The 19,506-nt window shown below is 33.2% G+C and overlaps 1 protein-coding gene and 1 long non-coding RNA gene across 4 annotated transcripts in view; both read right to left on the bottom strand.

Moving 5' to 3' along the window:
- Positions 1-2,009: 2,009 nt before the first annotated feature.
- The window catches only part of LOC125056906 (activating signal cointegrator 1 complex subunit 1), a 30,141-nt gene continuing 12,644 nt past the window's right edge, over positions 2,010-19,506 (bottom strand). The window contains exons 1-7 of one of the 3 annotated variants that reach the window (XM_047660264.1): positions 5,612-5,805; positions 5,225-5,327; positions 5,010-5,142; positions 4,474-4,602; positions 3,791-3,948; positions 3,097-3,269; positions 2,010-2,512 (exon numbers count right to left, since the gene is read on the bottom strand). In XM_047660264.1, coding sequence (XP_047516220.1) covers positions 2,256-2,512; positions 3,097-3,269; positions 3,791-3,948; positions 4,474-4,602; positions 5,010-5,142; positions 5,225-5,325 — 951 coding nt within the window. In that variant the 5' untranslated portion in view covers positions 5,326-5,327; positions 5,612-5,805 and the 3' untranslated portion in view covers positions 2,010-2,255. Of the gene's footprint in view, positions 2,513-3,096; positions 3,270-3,790; positions 3,949-4,473; positions 4,603-5,009; positions 5,143-5,224; positions 5,328-5,611; positions 5,806-19,506 lie in introns of those variants that run through there. The other 2 variants (XM_047660262.1, XM_047660263.1) reach the window with 2 other exon arrangements.
- On the bottom strand, positions 8,490-9,890 carry LOC125056926. The gene is made up of 2 exons (XR_007118133.1): positions 9,747-9,890; positions 8,490-9,414 (listed from the first exon to the last, which is right to left on the bottom strand). It is a non-coding gene; the product is annotated as an uncharacterized LOC125056926 (long non-coding RNA).

Genomic DNA, 19,506 nt, shown 5'->3' with positions numbered 1-19,506 from the left:
CATTGCTACGAAACATTCAAGGCCTTTGATTTATACGATTTTCAGGTTAAGGGCTTTTCTTGGCAGTATTCTTGAACAATAACTTATCGGATTCGTTCGATAAAGAAAAATCGGTTTGAGACGTGTCAGATTTTTCATAACGCCGTAGTTCAAATATGTTTTTGTTGTTATAAATACAATTGCCTAACAGTAATTAGTTATTTGTGAACAAAGAAGTAAAATCTTACCAAAGTACACTTTGGTCCACAAAAACATATAGAAAAATATATCCTTTGCGATTCAAGTGAAATAGTCTAGTCGAAAATGGTACAAAATTGAGATACTGCTCTTAAAATTATGTGCGATACCTCATTGGATCCGGAATGACGTCTAGAAAAATGTGCTAAAAGCCTGTATTAGCACATAAAAAATTGCAAAAGTTATACACAATTAAAGATGAAAAAAAATGGCATTTCGTTTTTTGCCAATATTTAATAAACTATTAATATTTAAGATTTTATTTCCAATAAATAATTCTAAACTTCCGGAACTCTATCTCCATTATTTATAATTTTAATTTAACGCTGAAAATAGGTCTGCGCGTGACAGTTTTAGGATTCGCGCGTGGCGTCAAAAGCGAGTACGGCACATTAATTAATTTATTTAAGGTATTGAATTTTTTTTTTAAATTTGAAAAAAATATGGTGTGTTCTGAACACTATAATAAATTTATTCCCGTTGGAAATTTTACTTAAAGTTAATTTTTCAACAAGTTAAACAATTGTTAACTAACGAAATTTTCTCGAACGACCGTCTTAATTGTAAGTGAAAAAAAATGTTTAAATAATGGTCGTAAAAATATTTCGCTTCGTAGAGCTTTTCTTACATACATATTTAACAATATCGTGCCATAAAAGTTAAAGAAATATTTATACTTTGTTTCTAACTATTTTTTTACTTAAACAAAAACTTAAAAATCCAAGTAATGTTGTTAAAAAAAATTTTATTTTTCTAAATTATCATATTATCGTTTTTTTATTAATACAAGATATTTATTGATTTGCAAAAAAAAAAAAACCCGCCATTTGTTGAAAAATTTTTTTTTAACAAATTGATTAAATCAATATTTAAAAAAAAAAAATTTCACAACTTTTATGATTTTTTAAAAAAATTTTTTCCTTAATAACCAATTTTAATTGTTTTTAATCATAATTGACAGTCAGAGGACTGTCAATTATGATAAAGTAACAAAAAAAAATTTTTTTTATCAACAATTCTATTGTTTATTAACTTACCAATTTGATATAAACAAATTTTCAACTTTTTTTTTATTTTTTTATAAAACTTCTAAAATTAACAAAAACAACCAATGAGGTATCGCACATAATTTTAAGAGCAGTATCTCTATTTTGTACCATTTTCAACTTGTCGACTAGACTAAAAGCCCAAACAAGACATCTTGCTTGCAACCAAAAATTCAAGCTTGCAATTAAGTGAAGTCGATGTGTATCGGCGTAGATAACCAGTCTTCTTATTCTTAAATTATTTTAAAAGGTTTATCTTTGGGTTATCCAGAGTTTCGCACTTCTTGCCAATTAAAAAAAATCCTCACGATTTCTTTTTCATGCAGGTTTCATAGAAGGCAACAACGATATTTATTTCTTTAAATTGGTTTCTTGTGATTTTACAAATGCTATTATAATACTTTTTTATGTACTTTATTCTATTTTTTTTTATTTAGTTACCATTATACTAAATACTACTAATTCTTAGTTTTATTCATATAAAATGGAATATTTCTGTCAGTCAGAGGTTCCTTGAAAAAAAACTTTTTCTTTTTAATAGAATAATTATAATAACTGCTTACAGTAAACATAAATTGAGTAACATATAATCGTGGGCTCATATAATAGAAAAATAATATTTAAAAAGTGACAGAATAAGGAATGTAGCCTTGTGAAGACAAGAACAAATATATTTCATGTCTTATGTTTCTGCTTACAATTAAATTGTAAACAAGATAAACACTATTTTAATTATTTTATATTTTTATTAATATACCTTAATAACCTTAATACTTTAACAAAACATAAAAAAATATACATAATTGAAGTGTTCGCTCGCACATTACGCTTTAAAGCACAACGAGACAAGTATTTAAGACTAGTATTCTTAAACGTCAACCCTCACCTTGCCCACTTATATAAAAATCAATTTAACAGGAAGAGACAAAATAATTAATTTAAAATAGAGAAATAAATTATATTTAGCTTCAATTATAAAGTAATGACGCAAGTCGATTGATAGAAGCCATCCGGCGCTAAAGAGTTCATTAGGGATAAATGAATATTATTAATTTCCATAACACCAAAGTCATAATCATTAAATTTCTCCAATATTTCAGTCCCGTCGAAGCTTTCCCTTTTCTGTTTTGTTGGACTGTCGTTTTCTATTGTTTTCTCTCTATATACAGAGTTTAATAGAGTAACGTGTACTTTAACGTTATCGCGACCAAACTCATTTGCCATAAGTCCTGAAAATATATTTTTGGATTATGGGTAAGCAGAAACATTACTCATTATATTAGTAAACCTAGGAGCACTAAGATGATAATGTTGCAAAACACAAGTACAACACTAGTCAAGCAACCCGATTATGGCGAATATCTGTAGACTTGTTATTGTCTATATTTTATACTACAGTGAAAACCTAAAAATAACTTTTATCTTAGGACATTTAATTTCGTCGAATTCATGAATTAAAATTAAATAACATATAAACAAAGAATTAGGATCGTTCAATAAAAACGACGCCTTTAATGGTCGATCTTAAGTATAATGTCATGGGTTCCTCCCAGAAAAATATCAATAAAACAAACGCAGAAACCTGTCAGCTCCTTGTCCATGGCTGGCTTCTGGTGTATCGCATGTTTATGAACAGCATATATATATATATATATATAATAACCACTCACATACATATAAAGCCATCATAACGGCATTTGTTTTTACATTAACCCTAGATTGCTTTTGTTTTAACGTACACGTACATTTCTAAATTTGCACTGTGTCATGACAAACAAATTACATACAAATACTATAACTCCTTAATACCCACCTTTTTTAAAAAAGAACTGAGCTATAGCGTCGATCATATCCTGTAAAACGCCTTTAGGGGCGTCATCTTCTTGAACAGAGCCATACAACACATGTATTTCTTTGGGATCATCATTCATATACGACAATCCTTTTAATCGTAACTTAAGTGGCAAGTGACTTTGTATCATGGGCCTAAAATACAGTTTAATTCAGCCAATGCATAAAAGTACTTTCATGAAACTTACTGTAATTAATTAAAAACGTGTTTATTAACCTAACCCTTATGGCGCGAAATTTTTTGTAGTCTATGGCCAGTACAATTTTACTTATCTGTGGCCGCACCTATTTTGCGCGTATGAATATGTTGGTTCACCGCTGCCCTTTAGGCGATTGATCACCCCACCATGGCCAAGCCAAGGTTCTGACCACTTGGGTTTAGTAATGGATAACGTTAGTTAGCTTTAAGTATTACTATCTGATCTTTCATAGCTCCTAGCTGCTAGTTATGGAGACGTAAGCCTTTATAATTTTTGAAGGACGGGTAGTAGTGGGCGGGAGTTTCAAATTCTAGGCACACATAAGTACATATTTATTTTTTATTTATATTGATAGGCCTGGTTCCCTACCCCATATGTCAATGACGTATGCTGAGAATAGTATTTTTTGTTTAATTATATGCACCAGATACAGTAATTTTACAGAGGGATACTTACATAATATGTTCTTTAACTTCTGCTAAGCATTTTGATGCAAGCAGCCTTTCTTCATTATCCATCAAACACATTACACCTACAGTGATATGTAACTTACTAGCTCTTATAAATATAGACTCATGCAATCCCCTACCTTGACAATCTTGCAACACCATTTCCTGAAAAAACAAGACAAAAAATTACTCCTTAACAGTCAAGCCAGAATAATTTAAGAGTTAAGGGTTATTTATATGATTATATAAGTTAACCATAATATCTAACTACAAACTCTTCAACTAAAGGGGTATCTTGAGTATCAACATAATTGATATTTTAGGCAAGCAATTTGCTACGGCATGCAAGGGCTACACCCAATGGTCCCAAAGACTCCTTGAACGAAGACATGAATGGACCAACAACATCACGAAGCATGTATATAGCATGCCTAAAGATGAACCTGTTTTGGCGGGAACAGAACTCAGAGATTCTAGTTAGAATTTTAAGGATTCTTAACTTTATTTAGAATGAATAATAAGGTTGACTAGCTGTGGTAAAGTGAACCAAAAATATGTGAGTACATTTGTGCTAATAACATTTAAAGAAAAAACTTTTTACTGGATTAAAGTTATGTAATGAGTAAAGGTTATGTTAATCAAAGACAATACTAATAACATTTTCCATTTTATTATTATAGTTAAAGTTACCTTAAATTTTTCAAAATTCTTCACTATTTCAGCATTATTCATTGGAAGTGATATAAAGTGTGTGTATCTTTGCCTCATTCTAGCCGATATAACGATCATATTGATTTTTCGTCTTGCAGCTTTTACACTCTAAAATTAAATTTAACTTAAGTTAATCAAAATAAATTAAATATGACCACATTTTTAGAGGAGTTGGAAAAGCTACTAATAAATAAAGAAAAATATGTTTATTTACATACAGTCAAAACCGTTTACGGCGACATCGTTTAGAACAACATACCGGTTATATTGACCAAAGTCAAAGGTCCCGGGTGAATTCTATTGTATTAGATACTTAATAACAACTTCATCGGCTGTTACAACTATCGGTTTTAACGACCAAGTATGAGTAGTGTAGTAGAGTAGTCCTTTCGATGTCGTTATAACAGATTTTGAATGTATTCTCTTTGTTGTTAAGGTATGAAACTTTAACAATGAAGAGAATATGTAAATTAAATGAACACTCATATTCATTTAATAAAAATTGTGTTACTCACTGGAATACTTGGACCATAAATAACAACATCTTTGTTCTCTCCCATTCGTGGGATTTTTATGTCAGTTTTGGTGTCCCTTTGAATACGCATTTTTATTGCTCCTTTCTTACCTATTATGTTACCTAAATAATGTCTGTAATTACAATAATAAAATCAACATACATATTTGTTACATTATGATTAAAATTCATGTACAACTCCAATAACAATCATACTTGGATACGTGAAAAGTTGTACAGTATCTGTCTGAATCAATCATTTGAACTTCAAAATCAGTCTCATCATAATTTTCTTGCATTCTTGCTTGGTAGGGCATATCTAAAAAAACAAATAATATTAAAAAATGCTTTATGCTTCATTAAAACGATAATTAGATTAGATAAAATTAAGACTTTAATTAATAATAGTCAATATTGATTATTTACGAAAGTTAAAAGTAAGACAAGAGTTTTCTTAATTTTATTTATATCCACCCACTGAGCGAATAAATTTCTAATAATCGTTAACTTTTCCGAAATAATGTCTCTAGCCAGTTAGATTATATAGTTAGATAGATTTCATGATTGAAATTTTTACATTAATAACGAGTAAATCTTACTTACTTATTTTGTGTTTTACTTTTACAGTTCCACTAACTTTTCACGGCCGGTAAGAGCGTCACTAATATCCATATCATAGATCATACTGATAATAGTATTGCCCGTAAATAAAAAATAACCATTATAAGGGAAATTTCTTTAGCCATTACTAGCCAAATTACTCTCCATAGCACTTTATTCAACTGTCAAATAGTGTAGTGTAGGGTGTATGTACCTAGTCTTTCCATAAATACTGAAACAAAGTAAATAGTAGTTTATGCAACTGTCATAATATAATACAAATACATATAATACATGAGAGTAGTTTTTTAAAACGAGCCGCAGGCGAGTTACACGAGTGTTTTAATACCTAATTATATGCAGTTGCATTCACTACTTTATTTAATCTCATGGCTATAGGTACATTAAATAATAATAATAAAAGAAACAAATTGTTTATTATAATAATTACACATTTTGAATATTGCAATTATGAAACTGAACCTGAATAACAGGCTGGCTGAGGCGCTATAAGAGCTAGTCGTTGTCAGGGTTGACAATGGAACGATTATATTAATTTTATTTCATTATTTTCTATGGAATTGAGTACCGAATTGGATATTAAGATTTTGTTAGTTATAGAATCGTCTATGTAGCCTTCTGCAGCTGTTGTTGACTTCCACCCTCCGTGACGCTTTAGTGCTGTTATGTCTCCGCCAGCATCGATTAGTAAGGTTGCAGAAGTTCTGCGAAAGCAGTGTCCCGTGTACGGCTATCCTTTTACCCAACATTCCAAATTTGTTAATACCAACTCTTGTTGGGTGCATTTCCCAGAATTGTAATTCAAAAAGAAGGAAGGATTATTTGTCCTATTGGTAATATTTGTCCGTTATGGTAAAAGATCGGTCTATTTTGTTTTTTGTGTTCCAAATTTTAACTAAAATTGATGATTCGAAAACTTCAACGTCTTTGAATTTAATGTTGTATAATTCCTGTCTTCGGCAGGCACCCGTTATTCCAAATATTAGTGCAATCTGTAACAATATTATAAGTACTTAAGTAATATGAAGCCAGTAAATATCTATGTAAAGCCATTACTTAGTGAGATGGCGTTTAGTAACTAATATATTCTATTTAAATTTCAAGTAAATCATTTCCTCTTTATACTTTAACCAAATTAAACATAATTAATTTTGATAATTATACGGTATTGATATGTTCACATTTCAAAATAATTATGTATACTAATAATGATACCTAATTAATTAATTTAAAACACATCAATATAACACATACAAGCATATTGAATAAACGCATTATTTAAACTTACCACTGTCTTTGTTGGTAATGTTTTGCATTATATAATGTATTACACGAATGATGAATAGTGAGTGGACTCATCTCCACAACCAGATCCCACTTTTTAGTTAGTAAATATTATTCATACAACTTACTCTAATTTAAAAGACTTTAAGGTACCTATGTTGGTTGCACAGAAGAAATAAGTACGATTTCTGTAAAATATTATATAATAACACTTAGTACCGTGGGTAATGCCGTGTTTAAAAATAATGATATCTTTTTGATAGTTTAAACCATGATAAATAAATACCTAAAACTATCTTATGTTTGGCGCAAATGTTAACTTTTTCTTTGTGGTTTTTATATTTCTGTATTCGTTTTGTAGAACTTGCCTTTTTGCAAAATTCGATTCTCTAAATAACGTATAAGGGAGCGTTCAAGTATTTCGTAACGCAATTTGGGGGGAGGGGGGAGTCTTTTGAAACGTTACAGTGCGTTACATGGGCGGGAGGGGGGTTATTTAAACAACGCGTTACGTAACATTTTTTATTTTAATAAAGAAACTGGGGAATTAGAATCTTCCAAATTGGCAACCCTTTTCGTTTATGTTGTACGGGGAATCCCTCGACTGTATGTACGTGATTTTTATTTTATTATCGATGTCAGTATATACAAGAGTTCAAGGTGAAGTCCACCTATAAGAAAGCAACAATGCTTAGTTATTTTACACAAGTAAGTTTTCTGCTAAAATGTCCATTAATTACATATACATACATATGTATGTATATACATACATACCAAAAATAAATGGTCATAAATATTATACATTTATTTTAGTTACCTATGAAGACAGTACATCACAATCCTACATAATTACCTTAGCCATAGTTTTACCAATCATAGTTACCATAACATAAGTTTTAAACAAATAATTAAACAAATTAAAAATTCAAACCTGGACAATTATTCTGCTTTAGTTTTATTACTAGGTAACAGCATTGGTATTACCAAAAAGGACATAGTGGATGGTGTCAGCACCTTATTAAAATTAAACATAGGAAAGCTGATGTTATGTGCTTTTCCCTACTCTGATACTCTGTCAGAGGTTGAAAATAATCATATTTTAAAATTGAACAATACTATTCACATGTTGACATGTCGTCATAGTGACAAATTATTATATTTTGACACTAATAAGTTTATTAGTGGTTCTAAGTTAACTCAGAGAACTTTATCTCTGTCTTTTGAATGTAGACGGTTGATTGCTATGTTAATAGCATACAATATTAACAAGGTTATAGCTAATATAACAAATTCTAGGATTAGTGACGAGACTGTGTTGCCTAGTTACACTAACAACACAGTGATTGATAATATATCTTTATGTTGTACGAAGGAGGGTCCACCTATAATACCAACATACTTGGAGGCCAATACCAGTCAGATAGAGTATACTCTTCCTGCTGGAACACATACCTTAGGTTATTCTACAACTGTAGAGGTCACTCCGGATAGTACTTTAAACTAGGCTGTAAGACAACAGAAGTTAACCGTTTAAATAATCAATTATTATTTGTGGATAATAAAAAGGTATCTTCTGGCAATTTAACATGTTTTAATAAACCAAAAGGAAAGCAACATACTTTAAGATTATTTCATCAGAATATTCAAGGTTGCTCTTCCAAATTACTGGAAATAGAAATGTTTTTAGAAAAAACCAAGTTCGATATTATTTGTTTAACTGAACATTGGTTAAATGATCATCAGATAATGTCTATTAATTATGAAAATTATTGTGTAGTTAGCTATTTCAGCCGGAAGTGTATGATACATGGTGGATCATTAATATTAATCAAAAATTCTGTTAAATCTAAAGAAAGGAAAGACATTATCAGATTGTCAGTTGAACATTCTATAGAGTTGTCCTGTGTCGAGCTCGATAAGCATGTTGTAGTATGTGTTTACAGACCTCCGGGCTATCAGAATCTATCTGTATTTGATTCTGTAATGGAAGATGTGTTAAAAAAACTTAGTACTAGTAGTAAATCAATCATAAGTGGTGATTTTAATATTAACTTATTAGAAACAAACTCAAATAGTATCAGATTAATAAGTCTTTTTAAATCATTTAATCTGTCTAATGTTTTTATGGAACCAACTAGAGTGACAGCTTCTTCTGCCACTTGTATAGATAATATTTTTTGTAATTGTGATTACTTACATAAAGAAATTGTTAATAAATTGCCTTCTGATCACAGTGGACAAACAATAACGTTTTGTGCCTACATACCTGTACAAAAAATTCAAATAAGGATAATACCTTGACCAGTAAATTGTGTGTTCAAAACTTTAATAATATTTGGGACCCTAATGAGTTCTATGCGGAGTTTTTTACCTTGTTAAAATCGCAATTTAATGACATTGTTCCACAAAAGACAAAAAGTATTTACACCAAGTTCTTATTTAGTGATTGGGCGACTCCAGGTATTCGTAAGAGCAGGGATAAACTTTATGAACTGTATGGCCTAAAGCAACATGTAAAAAATACAAACTTTCATCAGCATGTTGCGAAATATTCAAAAACTTTTAAAAGTGTGTGCAAAATTGCTAAAGCACTGTATATTAGTAATAAAATAAAATCAGCGGATGACAAAATAAAAACTACCTGGCAAATAATAAATAATGAAACTGGTAGAAAAAAACAGCGTAATACTGAATTTAACTTAGAGACTGCACATGGCCCAATAAACTCAAATGCAGAAATAGCTCAGGAATTTGAAAACTTTTTTATCAATATTCCCTTTAAAACTATCGAAGCTTTAAGTTCATCATCCGCACTTTCTTTTGCGTTACTTACGAAGAATGTAAGGGCATGCCCTACGGAGTTTCGATTTCAATATACAAACCCCCAGGCTGCTTTTAAAGATCTTAAAATTAAATCTACAGAAGATCTTTGGGGATTGTCTGTAAAAGTCTGTAGTTCTATCATCGAAACTATTACGCCTTAGAGCGGGCGTACACGGACTGCTTGAGCAGTTAACGGCTGACCGACGTACACGGACCGCTCGAGCGGTCGGCGTTGACTGCTTGAGCAGTCGGTTGTTGACTGCTCGAGCTGTCACTACCAACCGCTCGAGCAGTTGAATTTCTACCGCAGCTAGTCATGGATTCAGACAGAGAGACACTAGACGCCGCGAGGCCAGAGGAGAAGGGAGGGGGAGGTCGTAGAGCTGTCGACTGCTCTAGAGCCGCCGACGGCTCGAGCAGTCAGTGTATGCCTCGCGACTGCTCGCGAGCGGTCGACAGCACGATGGAATTTCATCATGTAGTTGACGGCTTGAAGCGGTCGCGACTGCTCGAGCAGTCGTGTGTACGGCAGCGAATGAATGGCTATAGTTCACCGCGCGGTCGCGGCTTCAAGCAGTCGGTCATAACTGCTTGAAGCAGTCCGTGTACGGCTGGCCTTATTTAGCTTTCATAATTCATATTTTTTTATTTTTTTATTATATAGCCTCACGCAGAGCGTATTGCCACAGACAAAGGTAAGGAAAACGGAATAGTAAAGAAAAATAATTTTACACCGAATGAACATTACATCGATAAAGGATAGGATCAGCAGGATATAAAACTATCTCTAATACAAAATACTACATTATGGAAAGGAACAGTAATTAATAAAATATATATCATACAAAATACGATTTGTATACATATGTATGTATTTATAATTTTATATTATTTACAGTAAGAAATAAACATAACTTTTTATATATATTATTATTTAAAGATGAAAGCAGAACAGGAACAGATGTAGGTAACGGGATACTAGAAGAAGGATGAGAATGATCGAATAACATGGAGTGGTTATACCGAGGACAGGACAGAATGATATGGTTTAAATCACCAATATTCAGCCCACACTCACACATTTCACTATCAATAATATGAAATCTGGAAAGGTGGGCTGGGGTACACACATGGCCCAATCTCATACGAATGAGAGACGATGTTTCCTTTTTATTAAATTTCATTTTAAAAAACCATGGCTTTAGTGGTATTGTGGGCTGTATACATGAAAAATATTTACCCTTAATTAAACTGCTCTGAATCCAAAGGTCAGTCCAAGATTGTCGAAGAAAAGAAGCAGGAAGTGAGGCCAAATCATGATAATAATTTTTATACGAGTTAGAATCGCCATCCTTAACAGTTCATTTGCTAGTTGGTCTGCTATGTCGTTACCAAAAATACCAGAATGTCCAGGTATCCAACCAAATGAGACAGACAACCCCAATTGCTCACATTCATACAACAAACTCCTAATCTCAATAATGATAGGAAAAATTAATTTGTTTTTTAATGGATATTTTTGGAGAGCTTGAAGAGCACTAAGTGAATCTGTGAATATGATGGATTTCTTAAGTTTCTTACTCAAAACTAATTTTAAAGCTTTAAAGATACCGTAACATTCCCCTGTGAAGATTGAGGACTCTGGAGGAAACATTATTTTTATTGTAGTTTTACTTTGTAAGTGAAATACTCCTATGCCTACATTACCAGACGAACCGTGTTTAGAGGCATCTGTAAATATGTAATTGTACTCATGGCAGTGTTGTTCACAGAAATAATTAAAAGTAATCCTTGCGTGGGAATCGCCCTTGTTTATACCAATATTGAATCTAATGTCTGGAGAAATAATTAGAGATTCAAAGTTGGTTCCAAATAAAGGGTAAGTTGGTAAGGTATGAGTTGGAGCTTGAATATTGATAAATTTATTGAAGCTGATGATGAGACAAGGTGAAGATTTATTTGACCAGTACTTGGAAGATGTCAACAATTGAGATAGTTCTTGAAGCTTAGAACGGAGAGGATGGTTGGCATATTGAAGGGAGCGAAATATGAATTTATCAGATAAATATTGTCGTCTAAGATGTAATGGGGCTTCAACACATTCTACTTGTAAAGCATTAATTGGACTAGTTTTCATAGCTCCTGTGATTAATCTTAATGCCTTAGACTGTATATTATCTAATTTTTTTAAACGGGTTGCATTTCCAGGAGATAATAAAAAGGTACCATAGTCTAAAATACTTCGGATTAAAGCATTGTACATGAGTTTCATACAAAAGGGATGGGCACCCCACCATACACCGGATAAACATCTAAGAATGTTCAGGTTTCGCTCACACCTATTAAAAATGTAGTCACAATGATTTACACCAGAGAGCTTAGAATCTAAAAAAACACCAAGGAACTTCACAGAGTTTTTAACAGGGATAATATTATTATCAAAATACACGTTGATTGGAGGAGGGAGACGCATTCTAGAAAAAAGCATGGCAACACTTTTAGTGGGGGATATTTCAAGGCCATTAGTATCAAGCCAAGTTTTTAATAAATTAAGAGAATGAGACAGTAATGAGCAAGCAATGGCCGGTGATTGATGAATGGAATAAATTAAAAGGTCATCAGCATACTGGAGAATACAAATCCGATTACCCAAAGAAGCTTTCAAATCATGGGTATAAATATTATATAAGATGGGACTTAAGACTGATCCTTGAGGAAGACCTCTCCATAAGGTTCTGGTTACAACAGTGGAGTCTTGTGAAATTAGAGTGATGTGTCTTTCGTATAAAGTATTTATGATAAAATTTGATAACATTACAGGTACATTCAAATACTGTAGCTTTTTATGAAGAACTGACAACACTACATTGTCATAAGCGGATTGTACATCTAAAAATGTGGCAACAACAGAATCGTTCCTTGAAAATGCTAAAAAAATGTCAGTTATAAAGATGGCAATACTGTCCATCGTACTCTTCCCTCGACGGAAACCAAATTGACTGTCACAAAGTAATTTATTGCTTTCTACAAACCATTCAAGACGAGTTTTCACTAAATGTTCACAGAGTTTTATCAAGACCGAGGATAATGCAATAGGACGATATGAATTTGCGTTAGAGGGATTTTTATTAGATTTTAGAATTGGTATAATGATCTGGTTTTTCCAGCGTGGAGGGATAGAACCGGTTAACATAAGTGTATTTATCAATTTCAGGAAATATTCAAGAGTTTGGTCACCTAAATGAGAGATGAAGGAATATGGGATTCCATCGTCACCAGGAGCAGAGTCTATAACTGAAGATAGTATTCCTTTAATTTCAGACATAGAAAATGGACTATTGAGACCAGAGGGGTTCAATGGCATCAGAGGTATAATTATTGTTTCAGGAACTGTAGTAGGAGCAAGTCTGTCGAGGAATTGATTTGTTAATGAATCGGGGAGAGAACCAGAAGTTTCAGTAAATGCACACCTGAATCTTCTAATATTACGCCATACCACAGAAGGACGGACATTAGGGGAGATGGAGAGACAAAAAGATTTCCAGCTATCTGTTTTTTTCTTTTTGAATAATAAACTAGTGGCCTTGAAAGCATCTGTAACCAGATCAAAATTTTCAGATGTACAATTCTCACAATATTGGAGCTCAACTTGTTTTCTTTTTTTAATTGCATCTGAACATTCTTGATCCCACCAAGGTGGAGATGGAATAAAGCCCAGAGCACCATTTTTAAGCGGAAAGGTTTTGTCTGCTACTTCTATGAATAATTTGGTTAATGCATCAGCACAAATTGATTCTGAACCATGTGAGATATTAGGAAGGGAAGTCCTCTTTTGTTCTATACGGGATTTAAAGGTATCCCAATCAGCATTATTAAGTCGATGTTTTAATCTAGGTGAATGTCTAAATGTAAAATTAATGTGAAAAGGAAATCTAAGAAGTAAAGGGAAGTGGTCACTACCATATGAAGAAGAAAGTGTAGACCATGAAATAGTGGAAGCTAAACTAGGAGTACAAATGCTTAAATCAGGGACACTTGAGCCTTCATTGGGAGAGGTCCGCCGGGTCACAGAACCATCGTTTAGAAAGCAAAGATTATGAGAGTTTAACAGTTCCATCAATGAAACTCCGTATGTATTGGTTGTTGAACTGCCCCAAGAATTATGTTGACTGTTAAAGTCGCCTAATAAGATAAAAGGCTTAGGAAGAGTAGAAATGATAGAGTCAATTTCAACAAAGATAGAAGAACTAGGATGAGGAATATATATTGAAACATAGCAGATATTATTAACAATAGCAGCAATAATTGAAAAATCATTACTATGAGAAGGAATAGGAAAGTGAGAAAAAGGAAGATGATGTTTGACTAGTAAGGCAACTCCGCCATACCCGTCAATACGATCCTCACGGAGACAGGCATAGCCTGAGTACCTACAAGGAGCACCTGGTTTTAACCAGGTTTCCTGTAGAGCGAAGATAAAAGGTTTATATTTATTTATAAGATAAATAATATCACTTTTCTTAGACGAAGCACTTCTACAGTTCCACTGTAGAGCTTTGGCTTGCTTGTCCATTATTAATATAATTTGGTAAGCTAACAATAGTGTCAATTAAAGGAGCAGCGTTGGACGGTGAAAGAATATTAGACTGTGATAAAGTGTTAATGAGAATTTTTATTAGGTCTGCAATTGATTGTAATGTCAAATCATTATTGTTGTTTAAGTTTAATCCACAACCATTTCTGGGTGAGGGCATATCATAATCTTTAATTAATTGTTGTTGTGTATTTCTGTCATAACCTTTGGAAAGTTTAGGAATAGATTTAGGTTTGAGAAAAAAAGTCTTTTTGTAAGAGTTACTCAAAGGCTGTTTATGAGACTGTTCATTTTGAGGAGTAGAAATAGTAGAAGCACCTACATTGGAAGAAGAAAGTAAAGCATCAGCATAAGAAATTTTTGAGATAGGTGCATGAATTTTAGATGCTTCAGCGTATGAAATACAGCTCTTGGCCATAGATTCTTTGATGGCTTTTTGGCGATCAAATTCTAAACATCTTTTACTTGTGGCAAAATGGGAACCTTGACATAAACAACAGTATGCATCTTCCTCTAGGATAGAGCACTGATCAGCCGAATGGTCTTGGCCACACTTGAAACACTTTGGTTTTGATCTACATATTGATTTAACATGACCAAATCTGCAACAATTATAGCACTGTATTGTGGGGAAAATGTAAAGATCAACTGGGAGGGAAGTGTAGCAAATAAAAATTCGCTTAGGTAGTATTTGTCCATCAAATGTAAGAACCACAGTTTCAGTAGGCTTAAACTCACTGCCATCACTAGTAATGATACGCCGTCTCATTCTTCTTATTTTTAAAATTGGACCGCATCCAACAGGTAAATTAATATTTTCCGTAACTTCTTCATCTGACCACTCAGCAGGTATGCCTCTTACAACACCCATACGGGTAACAGTAAATGTTGGGATAAAAACCTTATACTCGACTGATTGTAAAGCAGAGTTATTGAGGAAAGAATTTGCGTCCTGGTAATTATTAAAAGACAGAGACAGTCTATTACGACCAATTCGTTTTAAGCTTCCGTTAACAATATTGTGTATAGAATTTCTTTTTAAGAAACGACCAAAAGCAATTGGGTGAACTGAAACGCTATCATTTGGAGTTTGCTGTACTCTTTGTATGTGAACAACATATGGTGCTGCATCACTTGGCTGGTATCTTAAACGTGCTACTGATTCTGGCTTTTTATATTCATTAGAGGAATTAAGTTGTGACGGGTTGGATTGTGACTCATTGAACAAGGGAGCAGTGCTAATTTGGGTATTGGTTAAAGGAATGCAATGACATTCGTTTGGTTTGATTTCCTTGCCCTCATGTTTCCGACTACGTCTCTTTTTATTACAGTGGGTGCAATGTTTATGCACAGTGGCTCTCCGTTTTCGAGCACCACTGCTAGACTTTATAGATCCATCTGTTTCCATTCCAGACTCATCATTTGAAATCGTTACTATACAGCCCACCCCAGGGACTTCTCCGCCCCCAGGGTCATCAGGCGGCTCCATAAGGAGCAAAATATATTAAAATAACTTACCAATAAAATTCGACCTATCCGTAGAACAGAGTCCGATGTGATCATGGAGCAAAAATGAGTTTAATAGCTAAACGAGATAAGGAATAAGAACTCTACAGACGTACGTTTTTAGAATTTTCGTATCTTGTTTAGTTTCGGAAATATAGAATCGAATAACGTACCATCTGACATTAATCCCGTATAAAAACGCACGAAGTGATCAAGCAACGGCGCGCGGGAAGCTTGGGCGGCCCGGGCGCCCCGTCCGCTTGTCACTCCGGCCGCTGTTCGTTTGAGAGATGGTATATTTGTGTCATGCGCTCAGATTTTTTTTAGGTTTGATGTACAAAATAAATTAAGTACTTTGCATGTAAAAACATATTTTTAAAGATGTCACGTTCAAAGAAAATATTAGATATGCTACAAAAAACTGATGCAGAAAGGCCTGAGCTTAGTGCACCATTTTCAAATGTTCCTGCTGATTATACGAAAAAAGTGTAAATACCGGTATGTTGACGATTTCAGCTGTATTATTTCACGATACACACTAATAAATTCTTAAATTAACAAACATCATATCTGTATTGCTTTAATATTGCATTTTTGTCTCAGTAAAGCGTTGTGGGCGATTGATTTTAATATAGGACGTTTCTTGCCGGAGAGTTATAGAAACGCATTTGTAGTGCGAAAATCATGCGAAAAAGCAATTGGCATAATGCTTAGTCACAGAGTATTCATTCTTTCTGTAATAATAAATAGTAAAAAGTAGAAGTCTTATGAAACATAAGGACGATTTTATACGAACATTATTGGTATTTTAAGCGTGTCATATATGATTTCTCGGTTTGATATTAAGATGGGACGTTGTTACTGGGATAATGACATCAGTTAGGACTTTGTTCATTTAAAAATATCGTTAAATAATAATATTATAAAGATTTTTTATTTAAGGTTTGTTAAATTCATTTCTTTATAATGTTTTATGAATACCTATATAATAATACTATACAGTATTTTTGTATAATTCAGCTATGAACGTTGATGACAACGACATTAGACAACCAAGCTCACCTTTGCCTCCCGGTGCAGAAGAAATCAGTCAAGAACTAGCTGATATATGGGAAGAAGTTCTGCATGAAGATGGTGGGACCGAAGACATTACCGGTGATAGCTCAATACTAAATGTGTCTGATCCGTCTGCCAAAGATGTTAACAGCAATCAACCTAGTACATTTTCTTTGGAAGTGCCTTCTAGTTTCGAGAATTCACCATTAATGTATAATTAATGTGAACCCACCGTGACTCCTAAAACGACAGCGGCGCCCGAATGGACAGACCTTAAGAACTTAGGTAAGAAATATGTCACGAAAAAAAGAAAAGCCGTAGACGAAAAAACGATGGGGCCATCATGTAAATGCCGTTACAAATGTCCTGATAAAATATCTCACCAACAGCGGTAGGAATGCTTCACATAATTTTGGCAACTGGGTTCAATCTAGCTATGCAGAATTTCATCTTCAAATATTCCAATAAAATGAAGAACAAAAGATGCCTGAATCAAGACACTCCTAATACTAGAAAGCATACTTTTAAGTATTATCTGCCGCTGATCACAGGTTCTAGCGAATCTCACAGCGAAAAAACCGAAGTATGCCAAACTATGTTTATTAATACTCTTGCCGTTTCAAATCATATTTTAAAAACTGCATGGCACTTCCATCGTACTTCTTGTACGATGGAAGTGCTATTTTAAAGAACAGACGGGGTCGCCACGCTAATAATAAGATTGTTATAGATGACGCAATGAAACAAAGTGTTTGTGACCATGTTCGGGCATTTGTCCCTGTTGAATCGCATTATATACGCAAGAATAGCCAAAAGCTCTACCTACAAGGAGACTTAAGTATTGCCAAAATGTTCAAATTGTATCTTGAATGGATCGACTCCGAGAAATATGCCTCTAAGGCTACAGAGGAACGCCGATATCGTGACATTGTCAACTTAAACTTCAATCTAGCTTTTCATATTCCCAATCAGTGCGACGAATGTTTTTCGTTTTTCGATTGAAAAAGAATCCAACAGACCAAGAAAAAGAAACTTTGCAACAACACCAGACTAATAAGATGGTGGCTAGGAATTTAAAAAGCCAAGATAAGAAAGACGCTGAGGAGTCAAATGGAAACATGGTTCCTGCTGTGTTTGATTTTGAAAAAGTATTGCAGTGTCCTCATGGCGATATAAACATATTTTACTATAAGATAAAGTTATCTTCATTTAACTTCACAGTTTTTGACATGGGTAAACGGAAGGCCGTTTGCTATATGTGGGATGAATCTGTGGCAAAACGTGGCGCAAATGATGTCAGCAGTTGCCTCTTAGATTTTATTCAGACTAATGTGACCGAGGGGTCAAAGAGTTTCGCTTTTGGTCAGACAATTAAACTGAACTAAAACCTGCTTATTCTGAACCTATTATGGTTCCTGCCGCTAAATATAAAGATTTAATGGATATGTGCCGTTCGGAAGCTATTCCCTTCGAATATCATCCATACTATAACTCTTTGCCACATCACACCTCTTTTAATGTTTCTAAAAAATCGGATGATGATGTATCGGAATAAAAAACATTTTAGACATTTATTTTTTCTTTTTTGCTATGTTTTTACCGATTTAGCGAAACAATTTTAATCGTAATAAGTATTAAATAAGTTATTTAATGTTTGCCTGCGTGCAATTTCATTGCTATTAAATATGTATAACATCCACGTCTAGGTCACAATGTAACACTGATTAATAATAATTATTATTGAGGCTGAATATCTCCATATAAGTATTTTCTGTTGTAATGATAAATATTTACGTACATTTATAAGTTTGAGACTGCTAATTTAAGACAGTTATCTAGTTACCATGCTGTGATACGAAATGCCATTTAAGTTTTAACTTTTATGCCACCAAAATTGTTTTAGGTATACTTACGTAAAATTTTATTGTTATTAAGTATGTTTGTTTGAGCATATTGTTGATTTTATAACTATTGCGAAGTTTAAATTTCTCCATACGCGTCTCCTGTAATGTTCCTATAGGTACATAGATCTGTACCTGTCTGTAGTTTTAGACTATGCTAATTTTAAGTACCTACCGTACCTAACAGTGATGTGATGCCGTTCAAAGTGATGCTTTCTAATAGTTTTGATATCTATTTTGACATTTTTTAAACTAATAAGCTATTTTTAATAATAATTTTATTTTTTATTTAGTTACATGGGAGGGTATTCATCATATAGCGAAAATTATGTTTAAAAATTTTAAGATGTTTATTTACATAGGACTCATACGGAATGGGTAATTCCAACAAAAAATTACCCATGTTAATATAGAACGTCATTTTATTCAGACGTCTCCGTAAAACAATGTACAATGTTCACTACGGACCACCGCTCTTCCGCCATAAAACGTCCTATGTTTATATGGAACTCACTATCTCGTGAAATAAGAGGATAAGAAATATACACTATATAGCATTTAACTAGGCTGGGTTGTTGTCACAACATACCAAAAAATCAAAATGTCAAGTCTCACGGTTTAAGAATTACACAAGTCAACAACTTCTCTTACCTCTACTGTAAACTATCAATCCTGCAGATGGGACTCTGTTCTACGGATAAGTCGAAATCTTC

This window comes from Pieris napi, chromosome 15, assembly GCF_905475465.1.
Source record: "Pieris napi chromosome 15, ilPieNapi1.2, whole genome shotgun sequence".
Lineage (NCBI taxonomy): Eukaryota > Metazoa > Arthropoda > Insecta > Lepidoptera > Pieridae > Pieris > Pieris napi.
This window is presented reverse-complemented; position numbering and strand designations above follow the sequence as displayed.